At 39.6% G+C, this 16,934-nt stretch overlaps 1 protein-coding gene across 1 annotated transcript; it reads left to right on the top strand.

Moving 5' to 3' along the window:
• Positions 1–3,770: 3,770 nt before the first annotated feature.
• On the top strand, positions 3,771–12,024 carry gltpd2 (glycolipid transfer protein domain containing 2). The gene is made up of 4 exons (XM_038294508.1): positions 3,771–4,313; positions 9,650–9,708; positions 9,849–10,036; positions 11,323–12,024. Exons 1-4 carry the CDS (start codon positions 4,244–4,246, stop codon positions 11,939–11,941), a joined length of 936 nt encoding a protein of 311 aa, XP_038150436.1. The 5' UTR covers positions 3,771–4,243; the 3' UTR covers positions 11,942–12,024.
• Positions 12,025–16,934: the final 4,910 nt, after the last annotated feature.

The following is a 16,934-nucleotide window of genomic DNA, read 5'->3' as shown; positions in this document are numbered from 1 at the left end:
AAGGAGCAGACTCACAGACCCCCATGGGGGGAGCAAGGAGAACAGGTGACCGGCTGTGTTGGGCCTGCTCCCCCTCTGCTATGTGTGCTGGGTATTTATACATACTGCAGACTCATACCACTTCCACTGCAGGAGTTCAGCGGCGGGACTGAATACCAGTATGAACTGGAGGCAAACGCAGCATAGAAAAGCCAATAAAACTCTGAGGAGAGAGAATCTGATCTGCATCAAGATAAGTCAGCTAGCTTCTTCTGTTTTTCTGCAGCTGTCTTTAAAATAGAATTTAAACATCTTGCAGCTCCAACTATTGCTCTGAGTGATAAAGGTAATGTCTTCAGTCAGGGCCGAAAGCAACAGCGAAATCTGGAATGTGCCATGTGAGTTGCTCAGAATGTGACGTACTTCTAAATATACAGTTAGGAAAACAGAGACGAGCCTCTTTACAGTAACTGGAGCTTGCAGATGGTGTTTAAGTCCCTCACACTTATGACCCAGAGGCCGAATAAAGGACCAAGCTACGCCAGCTTTAGGTTTAGGAGACTTTTGTGTTTACATCCAGAAAAATATCAGATTAGGACATAAGTTCACATGGAGGAAGATCTTCATCTGTCAAAATTGATTTGCACAAATTGTTGACTGAGATGCTCTATAAAAAATGAATGTTTTGAAGGTATCTACCGACTCTCAGATGTGAAACCCAGAAAGGAAAATGCGGGGTTTTGTATTAAAGGGGTTCTGCATTTTCCAGACAAAAGGGATATAAATAAGAAATATATCTGTAAGAAACTGGAGATGAGATAAGATCTGATTAAGGAATTTTAAAAATGTATAATTTTATTGGTAACATTTCATATTGTGTTTCTGTACAGGATTAAAAAAAAAGAAAAGCAAACAGATGTTCATGTCTTGCCATGGTTTCTCAATAAACTCGGTGATTGACTGCACTGTTTGCTTATGAGAGAGGCAACACTGATTAGTTAAACCTGCTTTGAGTTGGTGACATTAAGCAAGTCAGGCCTCCTTTCGATAAAACCAGGGTAATTGCAGCTTTGTATATTGCAACCAAGTTGAATTGGAATTGGGCATCCAAGTCTGAGCAAGTTTTATGAAATACCACCCTGGAGTTTCTGTGTTTCTGCCCCAAAAAATGCTCCAAAACTGATGAAGTTTGGATGCCATGCCATGCTGTTAGGGTCTCTGGGGTTTTGCTGTTTTTCTGGTGAAAGTGAGCTTATTTTCACAGACAGGATATTTGCAGGTGTCTGGGCTGACCCATGTTGCTGCTAAACCTGAGAACATTTCTCAACCAAGATGAATAGCCTGTATGTGTGTTGGCGAAAGATCATCTCTTTTCACTGAATGATTCCATCGGATGGTATTCCAGCCAAAGATCTAAACCAGGAATGTCCTTCTTGTTGAAATGTTTCTTCTTGTGAATCTCCTTCAATGTGGACTCTGTTATTGTTCCAGACAACCAGTGAACCTCGATTTGTCTCCGATGTTCATGGAAAAGATCTTACCTGCGTGCAGCAGTTCTCAGTCTTCATCACCTGCCTGCCCTTCTGTCCAGCATGACTCCTCTTGGAGGCACCAACGTTCTTGGATCTCACTCACATTCTCCTAGACCTCTGTAAGGCCCACTGAATCAAACCTTCAGAAGCACAGCTGTAGCCTCTCCGCTCTGGTGCTGTTTACCGTGTGGGTAAATCACTATAACTTATTTTCTTTGAGTTGTGATCTTAGTGCTTCTCTGTTGTTTGAGATTACTTTGATTGCACATTGTTTTTAAATGTTTTTACGTTTTATTTGTAACAGCTTTGAAAAACAAAAAAAATTGTTTACAATGAGAATTAAAAATTTTTTACTTTTGCTTTTTATTGTACAGTTTTATGCTGATTTTCATTTTGTACTTCACCCCCATGATATTTGCAAAACATTTGATCATTTTAATATTCTCATGGCTCTTATCTTCCAAGTTTACTTTTATTCTTTTATGTTTAAGTGTTAAAGTTGGGTCTAAGTATTAGTCTTCCTTTCAAATTTATTGTTTTAAACTTAACATTTAAGTTTCACAATTGATTGTACAGCTTTATGTTCTTTTTGATTTTGCATCAGTCACGTCTGCATGCAATTTTAATTTGTTGGTTATGGTAATATCGAAACTCTTTCAATTAAAGTTTTATTTATTCTTCAGGTTATTGCTTTTAAAAGTTTTTGTGCATACATCTAAAATAAAATGAATGAATGAATAATTATTGAATAAGTGGAGTTGGTTTTATGGAAGCGTGTGAGTTTAGCGAGCGGGGGGTGGGGGGTAAAGGGAAACTGCCTTTGGCCTTCATGTTCTCCAAAGCAAGGACTCAAACTACAAATTGCTCTGATGCGAACAGACAGATTTGACAGGGTCTTGGATAGAAGTCCTTATATCGTCTTCAGGAAATGTGAACAAAAGTCTGGTTGTTTTAAGTCTGTTTATAATAGTTTATCAATTAAATATATAGGTAAATAATATGACTGGACCATCGTAACATTTGAATATCCTTTGTTATTAATCATTATATAGTAGCTCTGGCTGTGCATTTATAGTTGTGAACACTGGTCCTGGTCTTAAATGTCTAACCGCCTTTAAAAAGGCGTTTTACACCTTCTGTTCTTATTTATGACCATTCAGCCTCCCATCAGTTCTGACCAGCTTCACCATGGTGATAGTGTTGTCAGGATATTGCACCGTTTTAGTTTCCAGTCTCACACAGATCTCTCCTGTTTTACATCCATGTTGTTACATGCAAAGTTTTACTCTGCTCATATAATATTGCCTAATTTCATTGCATGCATGCAATTGTAATTGTACGGTTAGACGTGACAAGAGTAATTATACTGCTACTGAGGGTAGTTTGTAGCCATGATAGATAAGGGTTTTATTGCATACAGAGGAATAGATGGGCAGGACTCAGTTGAAAAGATTTAGATTCATTATGTTTTGTTTAATTTCCATTCACAAAACCCCAAATGTAACAGAACAGTGACAAGCCCTGTCAGAGTGGTCGAGTCAGCAGCTTTCTATCAGGTAGTGCCTGTTTTACATCAGATCATCCACCGGCTAAACTGAATAAAAGCCCTTTTACCCCCCTCCCCCCCAGCCTTGTAATGAATGGCCCTGCTTTCACGTTTTTCCCCGCTCTGCTTGAAAATGCCATTGTTAAGCCCTTCTTCATGGGCAGACACGTGGTGCAGCTTGAACGTGGAGTTCAATGTCTGCTTAGCTCCCTCTGATAGCACAGACTAAACCAACGTTTGGATTTGTAACCATGGGAGGAAATAATCATGTGAATGGCATTTATGATCCACATTAGGCTGTTTATCAATATGACTTATAGACCTTAGACTTGAGTGGAATAAAAATGATCTAACAATTTTTGGTCCATAGGTCAAAAAATATTAAAGATAAGCAGATTTAGATTTGATTTTGCTTGTTCATTCTGTTATGTGTAGCTTTACCTTGGTAATGAAATTTGAACCATCGCACATCATCAGGTTTATAAAGGATATTTTCTTGAGCTGTAAATATACTGGTACACTGTTCCAACCTCAGTAGACATGACTTAACATGACTTGGCGGATCTGTGCTTTAGAGTTGTTTTGACCGCCTTAATGGCTCCTGTGAATTAGTTTTAATGTGACAAGAGGGTGAAAAAAGGAGGGGGAAGGGGAGGGGAGAGTGGTGGTGGGAGGAGAAGCAGGGGAGCCAGTATTTCAATTGCGCACCAGGAATATACAGCAGAAGATGAATCAGGAGGAGGGAGTTCATTGTCGGACAAGCTGAGTTGGCTCTGCTTTATCAGCTACAGGCTGCTGCCGGCTGATCTCTGGACTCTTAGATTGAGCAACTCACGAGAGACCAGCAGCTCCTAAAAGAATATATATATATATATATAAATCAGAAGCAGAGCCCGAATGGAGCAAGCAGGAAGATTCCACTGATAAAACAACAGCTTAAAAGATCAACAATGAACAATGAATGGGAATCTTGAAGTGCAATGACTGAGAGAGGTTTTCATTCGAGGTAATGAGGAAGAGTATGATAGGTTTCAGAGGACCAGGGGGAGGGGGGTCAGAGGAAGGGGTCTGGTGACAGCTAGTGAAAGGGATCAAACCCTCATGTGGAACAGAGAGGAATTAAAGAGGAAAGAGCAAGAAAAAAAGCAACAGAAGCACACTGGCGGCCCTCAAACTGAACATCAGGATGGGCGTGAAGCGCAAGGCGGCTGCTGCTATCTTGGTCCTGCTTCTGTGCCTCGGCTCTCTCTGGATCCGTGAGTACACAATGAATCCGCTCTGTTTGGGAAGCGCTTGGTTCCCGTCAGGAATGAATCACATAGTGCAGGTTCATACACACTATTTATAAAGTAGCTAAAATGTAATCAGCATTTATCTGCAGAATAGGATGTACCTTTTTAAACAAATGGTCAGAGTTAATTTGATTCTTTGGTTCAAAAAGTATTTAAAAATAGTCTGATACATCATTTAACCTCAGGTGTTTTATGAGAGCAGTTTGAATTTAATTGGCTGAAACTTTGAGACAAAACAGATTTGTTTTAATAAAGGCATTACCTTTTTCATTTATTTCATGACATTACATGAATGTATTTGTATGTGTTTTATTGATAATCTATATAGTGTAATCGACCAACAGAATACATCACCAATGACTTTTAAATGCCAATGGGTTAGAATGACTTTATTTAAAGGAATCAGAGTAAAGTATGCTGAAAGTAAAGGGATGCCACAACTTAGAGGAAATTATAAACAGTTTGTTTTTCACTTACGGTTGCACCAAAATGAATTGGTCAATCTTAACAAGAGAGACCATAGAGTATATGGCTACAAATTAACCCCAACAAATTGTCAAATTGTTTAAGAGAAATTCCCAGATTACAACATATTCTATCCATATTATTCGTGGATATGTGTTAAGGATCCTATATCTAAGCCTGTTAAGAATGTTACTGTGTTGACATATTCAATAAATATCCGATGTTGCAGATGATGAAGCAAAAGCTCTATGAACAAGACATCTGGAATAGGATTTATTATATGTGATAATATAATAAATCTTATATAATTAATCTAATATAATATAAGATCATATCAACTTATATCATCGATAAGTACATAAAGCAAAACTTTTCTCAAGTACCGTTCAAAATAGAAAATTTACTGTCCAAATACCTACAATAAAAAAAGAGGAAAAAAATACAAAACATAATCCTGAAACCATGGTTTTCAAGTTGATCTGTTAAAAGGGATTTGTACAGGGTTATGTCTGCTTTTTTCAGGATAGTAATATCTTAAGAGTAATGTCTTTCACCGTGACATGTTTAGGTCTTCGCTTAAAATGGATGTGTTCAAAGTTACGTCTTTGGAGTAATGTCTTCAGGAAGTTGTTTAGAGTGATGTGTTTAGGGTGATGCATTTAGGGTGGTGTCTTCAGTCTTCAGGGTGAATTTATTCAAGGTTGTCTAGGTTGTTGCTTAAAAGTGACGTGTTCAAAGTGATAGGGGTAATATACCAGGGGGGGTTGTTGATGTGTTTGGTGTGATGTCTTTTGAGTGGTGCGTTTAGGGTGATGCATAGCGTGATATGTTTTGGGTGATGTCTTTAGTCTTCAGGGTGAATTATTAACTGTAATGTGTCGGGGGTAAAATCACTAGGTTATTGCTTAAAAGTGTCTCCGGGGGGTGATGCGTTTAGGGTAATGTTTTTAGGGTGATGTCTTTAGAGTGGTGAGTTTAGGGTGATGCATTTAGGGCAATGTGTTTAGGATGATGTCTTTAGAGTGGTGAGTTTAGGGTGATGCATTTAGGGCAATGTGTTTAGGATGATGTCTTTAGAGTGGTGAGTTTAGGATGATGCATTTAGGGCAATGTGTTTAGGATGATGTCTTTAGAGTGGTGCATTTAGGGTGATCCATTTAGTGATGTTTTCAGGGTGATGTCTTCGGGGGTTTTTTGGGTGAGGTTTTCATAGTGATATCTTTTGGGGGATGACTTCAGAATGATGTGTTCAAGGAGAGTTGTCCAAGGTGATGTGTTAAGGTACATTCACACCAAACGCAAATTTTGCAGATGGAGTGAAGGATTCTCCATGTTATCTCTATGTAGATGGCAGATACACCTACACATCTTCCATTGAGGAAGCAGAGCCTCGGGGATCCAGGCTCTGGTTCTCCCATCTCTGTTGCTGAAGTCACTAAGGTGGTTAAAAAGCTCCTCGGTGTCAAGGCCCCACGGGTGAATGATATTCGCCCTTAGTACCTTAAGGCTCTTGATGTTGTGGGGCTGTGTTGGTTAACATGGCTCTGCAATATTGCGTCAGGGGCAGTTCCGCTTAATTGACAGACAGGGGTGGTGGTCACTTTATTTAAAAAAGGGGACCAGAGGGTGTGTTCCAACTACAGAGGAATCACACTCTTAAGCCTCCCTGGTAAGGTCTACTCCAGGGTTCTGGAAAGGAGTGTCTGTCGGATAGTCAAATCTCAGATTCAGGAGGAGCAGTGAGATTTTTGTTTTTGCTGTGGAACACTGGATCCGCTCTACACCCTCAGCAGGATTCTGGAGGGTGCATGGTAGTTTGCCCAACAAGTCTACGTGTGTTTTGTAAATCTGGAGAAGGCATTTGACCGTGTCCCTCGGGGGCCCTGTGGGGGGTACTCCGGGAGTATGGAGTACCAGGCCTTTTAATAGGGGCTGTTAGGTCTCTGTGTGAATGGTGTCAGAGCCTCGTCCGCATTGCCGGCAGTACATAAGTTAGACTCGTCTCCGGTGAGGGTTGGACTCCATCAAGGTTGACCTTTGTAACTGATTCTGTTCATAACTTTTATGGACAGAATTTCTAGGCGCAGCCAAGGTGTTGAGGGGATCTGTTTTGGTGACCTTAGGATTGCATCTCTGTTATTCGCAGATAATGTGGTTCTATTGGCTTCATCAGGGCGTGATCTACAGCTCTAACTGGAGCGGTTCGCAGACGAGTGTGAAGCGGCCGGGATGAGGATCAGTGCCTCCAAATTCGAGACCATGGTCTTGAGCCGGAAAATGGTAGAATGTACGAATGAGGGGAAGATGGAATGGGAGATTGATAGGCGGATTGGTGCGGCATGCACTGTACCGGTCTGTTGTGGTGAAGAGAGAGCTGAGAAAAAAGCAAAGCTCTTGATTTACCGGTCGATCTACGTTCCTACCCTTATCTATGGTCACGAGGATTAGGATGCCTCCTGGACGTCTCCCTGGTGAAGTGTTGCAGGCACGTCCCCCCAGGAGGATGACACGTTGGAGGGACTATGTGTCTTGGCTGGCCTGGGAGCGATATGGGATTCCCCTGGAGGAGCTGACTGTGGAGAGGGATGTCTGGGCCTCCTTACTGAAGCTGCTACCCCCGACCTGACCCTGGATAAGCGAAAGAAGATGGATGGATGGAAATTGAGCGAATGAAAGGTGGAGAATTGAAAGACCCAAATTTTGTAATATTGGTAAAGTTGGAAAAACATGATTGCCACCTGGCCTGCAAATTAAGTTAAGTGAAATTTTCAGGAGTAAAGTAAAATCTGTATTTGCTTTCACATTGAAAAATCCAGTCAGGAATTAGATGTGGCTTCAAGCTACAGTGAAGAAGCGGAGCAGAGACAGATTATGTAAAAAAAATGGAGATAGAGAAAATTATGTTGACAAAGAATGAAGTGGGAATGGCCCTCTTAAGAGGATTTAAGGTGGCATTTTAAAAAAGTGTTTTAATTTAGCTCTAAAAGGACAGCTTCATCGCCCTACCAGAGCAGCAATCAGCTGATGCCTTCTCTCCCCAGCTCTGGCACTGTCTACCCAGGCAGACTTAACAGATAGTCTTTGCTACTCCTTTCATCTTCTCCACTTAGCCTCTAGGGGCTAGTTCTTGCCAGCCGCCCCATCAGACTTCTCCAATGAACCACTCCCCTACTCCCAGGCAGGTAAAGTCTCTACATCACCTTTAGTGTTCCATCTTACCAGTGGATAAATTCAATCCCCCGCTGTTCTCCTTTGTTTCTCAGCAGTAAGCTTTTATAGCGGGCCCCAGCCAACTGTAGCCTCTCATCGCTGACCTTGTTTCTTCTCTGATCTACAGATGCGCTTCTCCCCTCTCTTCCAGAGCGACATGGCATGCCGCTGCCTTCCCTAGTGCGATGATTCCCTGGCAGTCTCCTCCGATCTCCCACTGTGGTCTCTTAGTTCTAGAGCGTTACACAGCTGGCAGACTGGTCCCAGACCTGTTTTTTTTTTTTCCTGCCGGTGTTCTCGCAATGATTTCTAACTGCTCCTGTCTGAGCTCTAGAATGCCATCTCACCTAACCCTCTATTGTCCAGGTGATTTGTCCCCAAATGGGGGACCGCAGATCCTCAAATTTGGTCACAGAGAAGCGGAAGTACCGCTGAAAGCGACCATCATCCAAACCTAGCCTCTGGAGGAGGTGGGGTACCGTATATAGGTTCCATCTCTGGAAATCTGCTGAACCTTGTAATGTCAAGAATTTTGTTCGTCTTTTAAAAGTAAAAAAACCTGTTTGTACCTTTGTAAATCCACGACAGCCATGATGAGGTGAAACCAATGACCAGAATTTGCCTGCTGTGTGAAACGCTTTCATTGGCTAGGAGAATTTCAAGGTGAATAAAATCAGACCAAACTGGCAAAATGTTCATAGGTTTCATGTTCATTATGAACATATCTTTAGGGTAATGTCTTAAGGGCTATGTGTTTCAGTTGATTTCTAAAGCTAAGAGCCTTAGAGTGATGTGTTCAGTGCAATGCTTTTGAGGTGATGTGTTGAAGTGATGTTTTTAGGGTAATGGCCTTGGGGGGAGTTTAGAGTGACATTTTCGGGGAGAAGTTGTCTGGCTGATTCCTTTAAGGTAATGTCTTCTGTGTTCAGGGTGAGTTGTTCAAAGTGACGTGTTTGGGGTTATGATAAAATAAAAGGAAACTGTTTTTTTGAATATTATTCATAGGAGCCAGTAAGGTAGTTAAACAAAAGACACAACATCCTTTTTGTATTTTCATCTCTCATTAAAAGAAAATTAAAAAGGTCTTTGATGCTTTTATGATGCATTTGGTTTCATTAAAATCTGTCTTTGCACAGTGTTCAGTAAAAGGTTAAATAAACAGAGCTGTTCAAAGGCCCTAATCTTTTTCTTGGAAAAGTATTGTTGATTATCAGAACTGCTGCAAATGGGAACAAAAGTGGGTTTCTCCTGGGTAATTCAAACAGTTAGTCATCGCTACAGAAGCAGGATTTAACAAAATGAAGCAATGCTTTCTGGATCGCCTCTTTGCTCTTTTATCCCGATCCTTACTGTCTCTGTCTTTGTTGATCTTGGCAACAAGAGTCAGCTTTTATTCTTAGGTAAACTTGTTCTTTAAAAAAAAAAAAAAACAGCAACTAAAAACAGCCAAAACTGCTGAACATGGTGGGAACTGAGGGAGGCTTAAGGAAGTGCAGCTGTAGCTTCAAAGCTTGAAAACACGCTATGCCGTTGCAATCGTGAACTGTTGTTTTAAATGATGATCTTGCGGAGGTTATTGCTGATATTATATGCCATGTCCATGTTTTTCTAATGTCCTGCTGCAGAGGGAGGTTTGGATTACCACTTGAATTCCTGTTTGAAAGGTTACAATCATATTAACAAGGTAAAAGCACACACAGGTTATGCAAACCCAATACAGGCTTGCTTTTGTGAAGCAGTGAATCAGTGAGTCACATGACTTTTTTCTTTCTTTGTCCCCTGTCGATTAACCCCTGAACCCATTCTCAAACCACCCCCCTCCAGTATCAGCTTCACCAGCTGTCCAACAGCAGCGAGGCCGGTGATGAGACCACAGGCCTGCCTGTCCTCTCTCTTTGCCCCGGACAGAAGTTCCAGGTGTCACTGTTGGTGTCCCACCTGCTGGCTGCCCGGGCATACCCCTCCGATGTGCTGCTGCAGCCGTATCTGTCCAGCTGGGATGAGCTTGTAAAGTAAGAGCATTGAATAAAGCAGCATTGCTGACACAGACATGACGCAACAGGTCATTGTGTTAAACTGACTTCCTCATGATTTGCTTTGAGCTTCCATCACTGTGACACCTCCAAAATTGATTCAGTAGCTTCTAGCCAAACTTTACTCCCTAATGGCCTAATATAGGTTATAAGCTTCATACCAGCACCACTCGAAATGCAGCCAACAGGGTTGGGTTAATACAGATGTTGATTTTTACATATACATCTGCTGATAAGGATGCCTTAAAATGTGCTTTTCACATCATTTAGTTGTTGGGAGTGCTGAAATAAACATAATCGACTGTGAGGATTATGCTGATAAACTCCATAGATTCATAGATTCCATAGATTAAAAGTTAGGTTGTTCAGTTAGGTTGTTCAGTGAAAAATAAATAAGGCTTATTGATGTCTTTTACAGATGATAAGAATGGACATTCTAAGATATTTCTGATTTTTGATTTAAAGATTTTTAGCTTCACCAGGCAATTAAGGAATGGATATTAGTCAAATGTATCATGGTAAGTAGTTTTTTGACCCACATGAAGATCACAGGGTGAATCATTGAACTGCAGGAAGTCAGGTGAACTTTCAGGTTGATCTGAGGATGGAAAGCAGACTAATCAAGAAGGGGTTGGTTGAAGACAACTGACGACTGATGGATTTGATTACTTGAGAGACTAAGGAGAGGTCGCATGGATCTGTAGGGGTTTGATTCAGTGGGCTTTGCAGACAGTACCCCAGAGGTCTAGGAGAATGGAAGTGAGATCTGAGAGCGTTGGTACCTCCAAGAGAGGTTATCCTAGGGAGCGGGCAGGCAGGTGATGAAGACTGAGAACTGCTGCACACAGCTAAGCCCTTTGTAGATCAAAGACTAACCAAGGTTCTCTGGTGGTCATCATGGTTGTAATCGGGGGTAATCATCCCGCTAGGAGAGATGAACAGGTAGCATCCATCCCATTCGTCCCAGCCACCAGCAATATAACATTTATTAATATTTTGCTCAATGCCCAGTTGAGGTTGTCAGCTGAACTGCTCTGGTGTATAAAGCTTGTAGAAATATAGCCAAAAGAAGTTACAAAGAACTAAACAAACAAAAATAAACAACAGACATATGGTTCTGTGCTTTTTCATGCTTTCCTTAAAGATAGGTAACAGGTCTTTCACCTAACACCCTCCCCACCACGAAAAACTTTACATTTGTTGTAGTACATGAGAACAAAGTCATTTCAGGCACTGATTATTTCTGTTCTTTGTCATTGATCCAGATTCATGGAGTCTCTGGGCCCAATGGTGGGTCTGATATCAAAAGAGATAGAGACGAAGACCTCTATAATCCGCCAACTAGCCCTGCTGTCTGAGAAGAGCCCTGATGCAGAGTTTGGCCCAGATGCACACTTAGGACACTCTACTAATTCAACAGCCCAGAAAAAAAATGTTGTTGGGATTTCCCAGGATACAGGGGCTTACCGTTCTGTACGTATAATGATCCGGACAGAGCTGAGTCAAGGCTTGGTCGATTTCAACCATCAGACGGACTCTGGATGTCGGACCCTTTTGCGACTGCACCGAGCTCTGCTCTGGCTGAAGCTTTTCCTGCACAAGCTAGCAGATACACCAACAACCGGACGGCTCAGGAGCCCCTCTGACCTTTGTCGAGAGGCTTACCAGAGCACCCTCGCTCACCACCACACTTGGTTTGTCCGAAGAGCCGCCGAGTTGGCCTTTATTGCCCTGCCGGAGCGGGTGTTCTTCTTCAGGCTGGTGTGTGTGCAGAACCAAACGGAACTGAGCGTGGTGTTAACCAGAGTGGTTAATGCCATCGGGGAAATCTATAACAGGACACAGAAAGCACTAGAGGAAAATGGCATGCTGGACTTACCTTAAAATGTAAATCATCCTGATCTTCTTTGCTTTTGCCAATAGACTTTCAACCAAACAAGATGCAAAGTTATGTTTTGAGGTCAAAAGACAAATGTCTCCTCTGCCGATCGGTACTGAGAGATAATTCAGTGCAGCAGACGACATATAGAGATATTGACTCTCCTAATCTGCTGTAATTGACGGCATTTTAAAACATTTGCACTAAACAAGTCCCAAAGGAGGTAAACAGTAAGTAATCAAATCAGATTTGATACTTTCATGTTTTTTAATCTTTCTGTATTCTTAAGGAAACTTTTCTATAGATGAATTATTTATAGGAATACGTGCAGATACATGCAGATAAATGAATGCTCCCTGATGTTGCACGCTTCCTCTTAACTATCTCAGTCCAGATACCTAAAAGCTGCTGAAGGATCAATCGCTTTAATTATTGATGTCGAATTTTAATCAATATGTACTAAACAACTACATGCCATGTTTTAGAGTCTAAATTAAGCTCTGCTGAGTTCTTTACAAGAATGTGAAAAATCTGTGTTATGTTTAGGAAAAATAAAGATTTAGTTAGATAAGAAATTGATACACTAGCATTTGCCTATTTTTTAAATACCGTAGATGTCAAGAATCCTGTTTGTAAAAATTTTGAATTTTATACATATAAAAAATAATCCAATCTTGGATAAGTATATAATCCCTTATGAATTCTTCCTTGAAACCTGAAATGCACTGGGAAAAGGACAGCAGTGGTAATCTGAGTCTGGAAAAATATTGAATTTCTGCCACATGCTGATCAACTGTTGTAACGTGATCCACCATCCAGCAGAGGCTTCCATCTCGACTAATTGTTTTGATTTTAACCTCTTGGTGTTAAAACCTTTATTTTTCTTGCATCTGAACTGACTATGGATAGAAATAAAAGAAAAAAACCAACTAAATAGGCTTTACAGTATCTTGCAAGAAAACTAGTCTCACAGCTAACATTTACAGTAGCAGCCAATCAAAAGTGCCCTTCCCAGTCGAATGCCAGCGGAATGGCAACCTATTTCCCTGCAGCTCCCAGCAAAATCCACTCCAAATTTCCAGCCATTGGCCTTCTCCTGGGGGTGCATATTTTTTACTCTGACTCCACCGTTTCACTGAATTACAGGGTCTGACAAGGAGACTGAGCTTCTCTTTAGATCTTTAATGTCCACAAGCAACGACAGAAAGAATATCCTCTCTAAAACCACCAGTGAACCAGTGGATGTTAAGAGGAGAAAATGTATAAAACTCCACCAGTAAAAGTTTGACCAATATAGACATGTTAGACATAATTGAAACACCTAGATTCTCCACAATTCAACTACCATTCATTGTTCATTTTGTGAACACAACAAGCACCAAAGCACAAGTAAAACAAATATAGTAACTTGAGAAAATATAAACATGACAAAGCAGCCACAACTACATACATATGAAGGCATCCAGAAGCCGTTTTATAAATCCAATCTTCAATTGTTTATTCTCCATTCGTCCATAAGGGTCCAGAGATCAAAAGTAAACCAGCATATTTGTAATAAAAATATTCCATGATGAGAACATCTCCCATAACATCCTGTTGTTGACATCAGAAAAGTTAGCTAGTCATAGCTAATGCGCAGCATCTTGCTAATATTTACTTGCTAATACTTATTTCCTCGGTTGTTAGCCCACGATGTTTGGCACGGTTATTTACCTCGTCTTCTTATCTACAAGACACAAGCATCTTTTTATGATGCGATTTGAGCCAGATATAGTCCCAGAAATCTCACTTCCGGTCACTTTCTGTAAGCCAGTGACGCGCGTTATTACGCCTTATAGAGTCCTGCTGTTATTGGTTAAGACCACGTAGGCTGTTGGGCTTTGTAGCCAATGAAATAAGGTTTCAAACAAGGCTACGTGCATCGTGGGTATTTAAAAGGAACCGTGTTACAAGCAGAGAGACACAGACAGCTGCATCTGGAGCCATGCGTGTGGCTCCAAGCTGAATGATGGTCCTTTTTTTTTGTTTGGATGCTGATTTTGTTTTATTACAATGCCTAAGGCTGAAAAAATAAATAAAATACAGCTCAGAAAAGGCACTGGGGCTTATTTTAGCTTGAAAAGCAGCAGTTTCACTATATTTTATTGATTTTTATGTTATTATAGGTGTAAAAATTCGACATTTTGTTATATACACTGATTGTGAAAAAAAGTGGATAATACTTGCTTAATAAACGTTTTGTAGCCATCAAAATGCTTCAGTGTTATTCTGTGGGTCAAATAGTAAAGGAATGCATGGTAAAAGCATTTGTTCAAAAAAGTTCACAAAAAGTTCAAAGCCCCACAGCTTGGAACTGTTGTAGCTAGAGGTCTGAAATTTGCTGCATTTGTGGCTGACATGATGTAGAGCAAATGTAATGCAATGAGACCTGCCTTTTCTCAAGCATGTCTTTATTACTGCTATTCAAAAAAAGACCATTTTCAAGAATAAAAAAAATAACTTTGAGTCATGTTTGAACTGTTGCAGCTTAGTCTCTGTGTTCTACTCACGAAATTTATATATTCATTCAGACATATTATTTGCTTTTCCATTTCGGTATGCAAAATAGGCGAGAATTTCCCCAAAATGAGATGGATGTTAAAAGGATATTTTAGTGCAAAGATAGATGTTTAAAAAGGAATTGTAGGGGACCAGCCAAGGACCAGCCAAACACCCATCATGGAAGGTGGGCAAATTTTAAATGGCTATGACTGTAAACCTTTTTTTTTTTATCCTTCCTGCTTTATTCCATATCTCTTTCCGTGGAGGGTCAAAAAGAAGGGCGCGATAAAGAGTCTGAAACCATGAAGGTCAGCAAGCAGAATATACTGTATTAGTAGAAGAAAGCCAATCGTTTGGAAGTGTTTGCATAACTGTTGAACATAATATTAAGCAGTTTTCTGTTAAAACCATCTGCCTGTGAGGTTATTTAAAGAAACTAAATAGAGATAAACATGGTTTGTATATATTTTGCCGGACTATCTGAGCTTGTCCAATGATGACATTAGACAAGCAGTTTAATGGAGAAAATGTAAAAAGCATCGAAATTGTCTCAGAAAAGTCATAAAAACATTTTTCAAAGATGTGTATTGGCATTCTTTAGTGAGTTAAGTACAGAAAGTAGTTTTAGTACCAATATTACGGTATTTATTGAAACCCAGATGTATATCTGGCTGCACAAGTGCAAATGAGCAGATGGTATGGATCATGCTACCGGTACGGATCAGGTAAGGACATCCAGTACAGTAGGACCTAACCGCGTTATCTACCCAGGATGCACTGCACAGGTGAAAACAATGGCGATTGCCATGGATGGAAAATATGACAAAGAATATATATGTATTTTTAAGTAAATATGACAATTTTTAAGTTAAGAGGAAAATGAAAACACATCTAGCCCAAAATGTGTAACTTGTCATCAGTCCATTTAACAAACTCAACTTTACACATTTGGTATCATTTTAAATTATCGTTTCCCTTATGGATGGCTAATAAACAGGTTAAAAATATGTTAATCTTAGTTTGTGAACACTTTATAACTCATTTATTTTGCATTATTTATGGAGGAAAAGAGACTAAACTGTCTTGTTCCCAAATAATGAGCCTAATTTGTTCATCTACATATTTATTTAAATGTTGCTTATATTCAACATATCAGACTAAGCTAGTACCTTGTGAGCACATTAGCATTTGCAAACATTACTAGCTCAAATTACATGCTGAATAAACACATAAATAAACTAGAAAGTATTTACAGATTAAATATGAATTTATCTATAAATTAGCCACCTATATGAGGAGCAAAGATATTTTGATAACAAAATATCTTTAGCATTTCTTTAATATAAAACAAAGGATAACCTCTGGTGTCCACTGAAGCAATAGATCATTGAGATGCTGCTGAATCAGATTTCAGATTATACTCTCTTGAATCCTCATTGAATACTCTGAAAATGTTATATCATAGTCTGACAAAAATCATCTCATAATCTGACAAAATAAACCAAAAACTGAAAAAAGTCAAAATCAAGTTTGAGTTCCTTTAATTTACATTTATTTATTTTGATTTTTATTTAAACATGAGCAAAAATAGACATAAATTGAGAGTCAAAAATAATAATTCAGGATATTTTCATTTATTTGTCTAGGTAGGTATCTTTAACAAGTTTCATAAATGTATATTTCAGGACAATCTTTTGAACCACAATCATAAGCAACAGTGCAACTTTAAGAAGATATGTGTGGGCGATGATATATTCACTGTTTGAACCATGAGTTTCTTTCCAGCTTCTTCTGCTCATGCAGCTTTGCAGTTTCTAAAAGTCCTTTGAGGGTTAAAGTCCTGCTAGTGAGCTATTGTGTGAGCGAATCTGTATTAATTAAACAAAGATAAGCACAGACTAAAATGATAGAAAAAAACCCAGCCCTTTCTAAACAAACCATTGACATTTAGCCTTTTTGTTTAACTCATTAAGCAAACTCCATCATATAGCTTTCATGTCACATCCTTACGCTCTAATCCATTTACAGCAAAAATACTCTGTCATGCACAAACCATTTTATTGATTACCTTTTTAAATATTGCACCTATAATTGTCTGAACATAGTCCTTCTTTCTCTACTTTCCTCTAAACAGCCACACATACAGTATGCACAGGGGATAAATATATATTGCTTTTGATAAAAACCCCAGATTAGCACATAAAAGATAAAGGGATAAATTGAGAAAGGAGAAGGAAACATTCTGTGAACCTGGAGAACAAATATGTCTGTCCACCAGGAGGCACTGTGATGCTGCAGGGGAACATTTTCCACTTGTGCGCTCTTTATGTTGTTTATTGTGTAACAAGACACCTTAATGATTCTGTTGGTTTTTTAGATGAGGATCCATCTGCAAAATTCATTTCAGTGTAAATTACCATTAATATCTTTGGCAGAAGAATAAGTGATCTTGAAATG

The sequence above is a fragment of the Cyprinodon tularosa genome, unplaced genomic scaffold (genome assembly GCF_016077235.1).
Source record: "Cyprinodon tularosa strain WSP-4 unplaced genomic scaffold, ASM1607723v1 ctg341, whole genome shotgun sequence".
Lineage (NCBI taxonomy): Eukaryota > Metazoa > Chordata > Actinopteri > Cyprinodontiformes > Cyprinodontidae > Cyprinodon > Cyprinodon tularosa.
The sequence above is the reverse complement of the archived record's forward strand: the minus strand, read 5'-3'. Positions and strand labels throughout refer to the sequence as shown.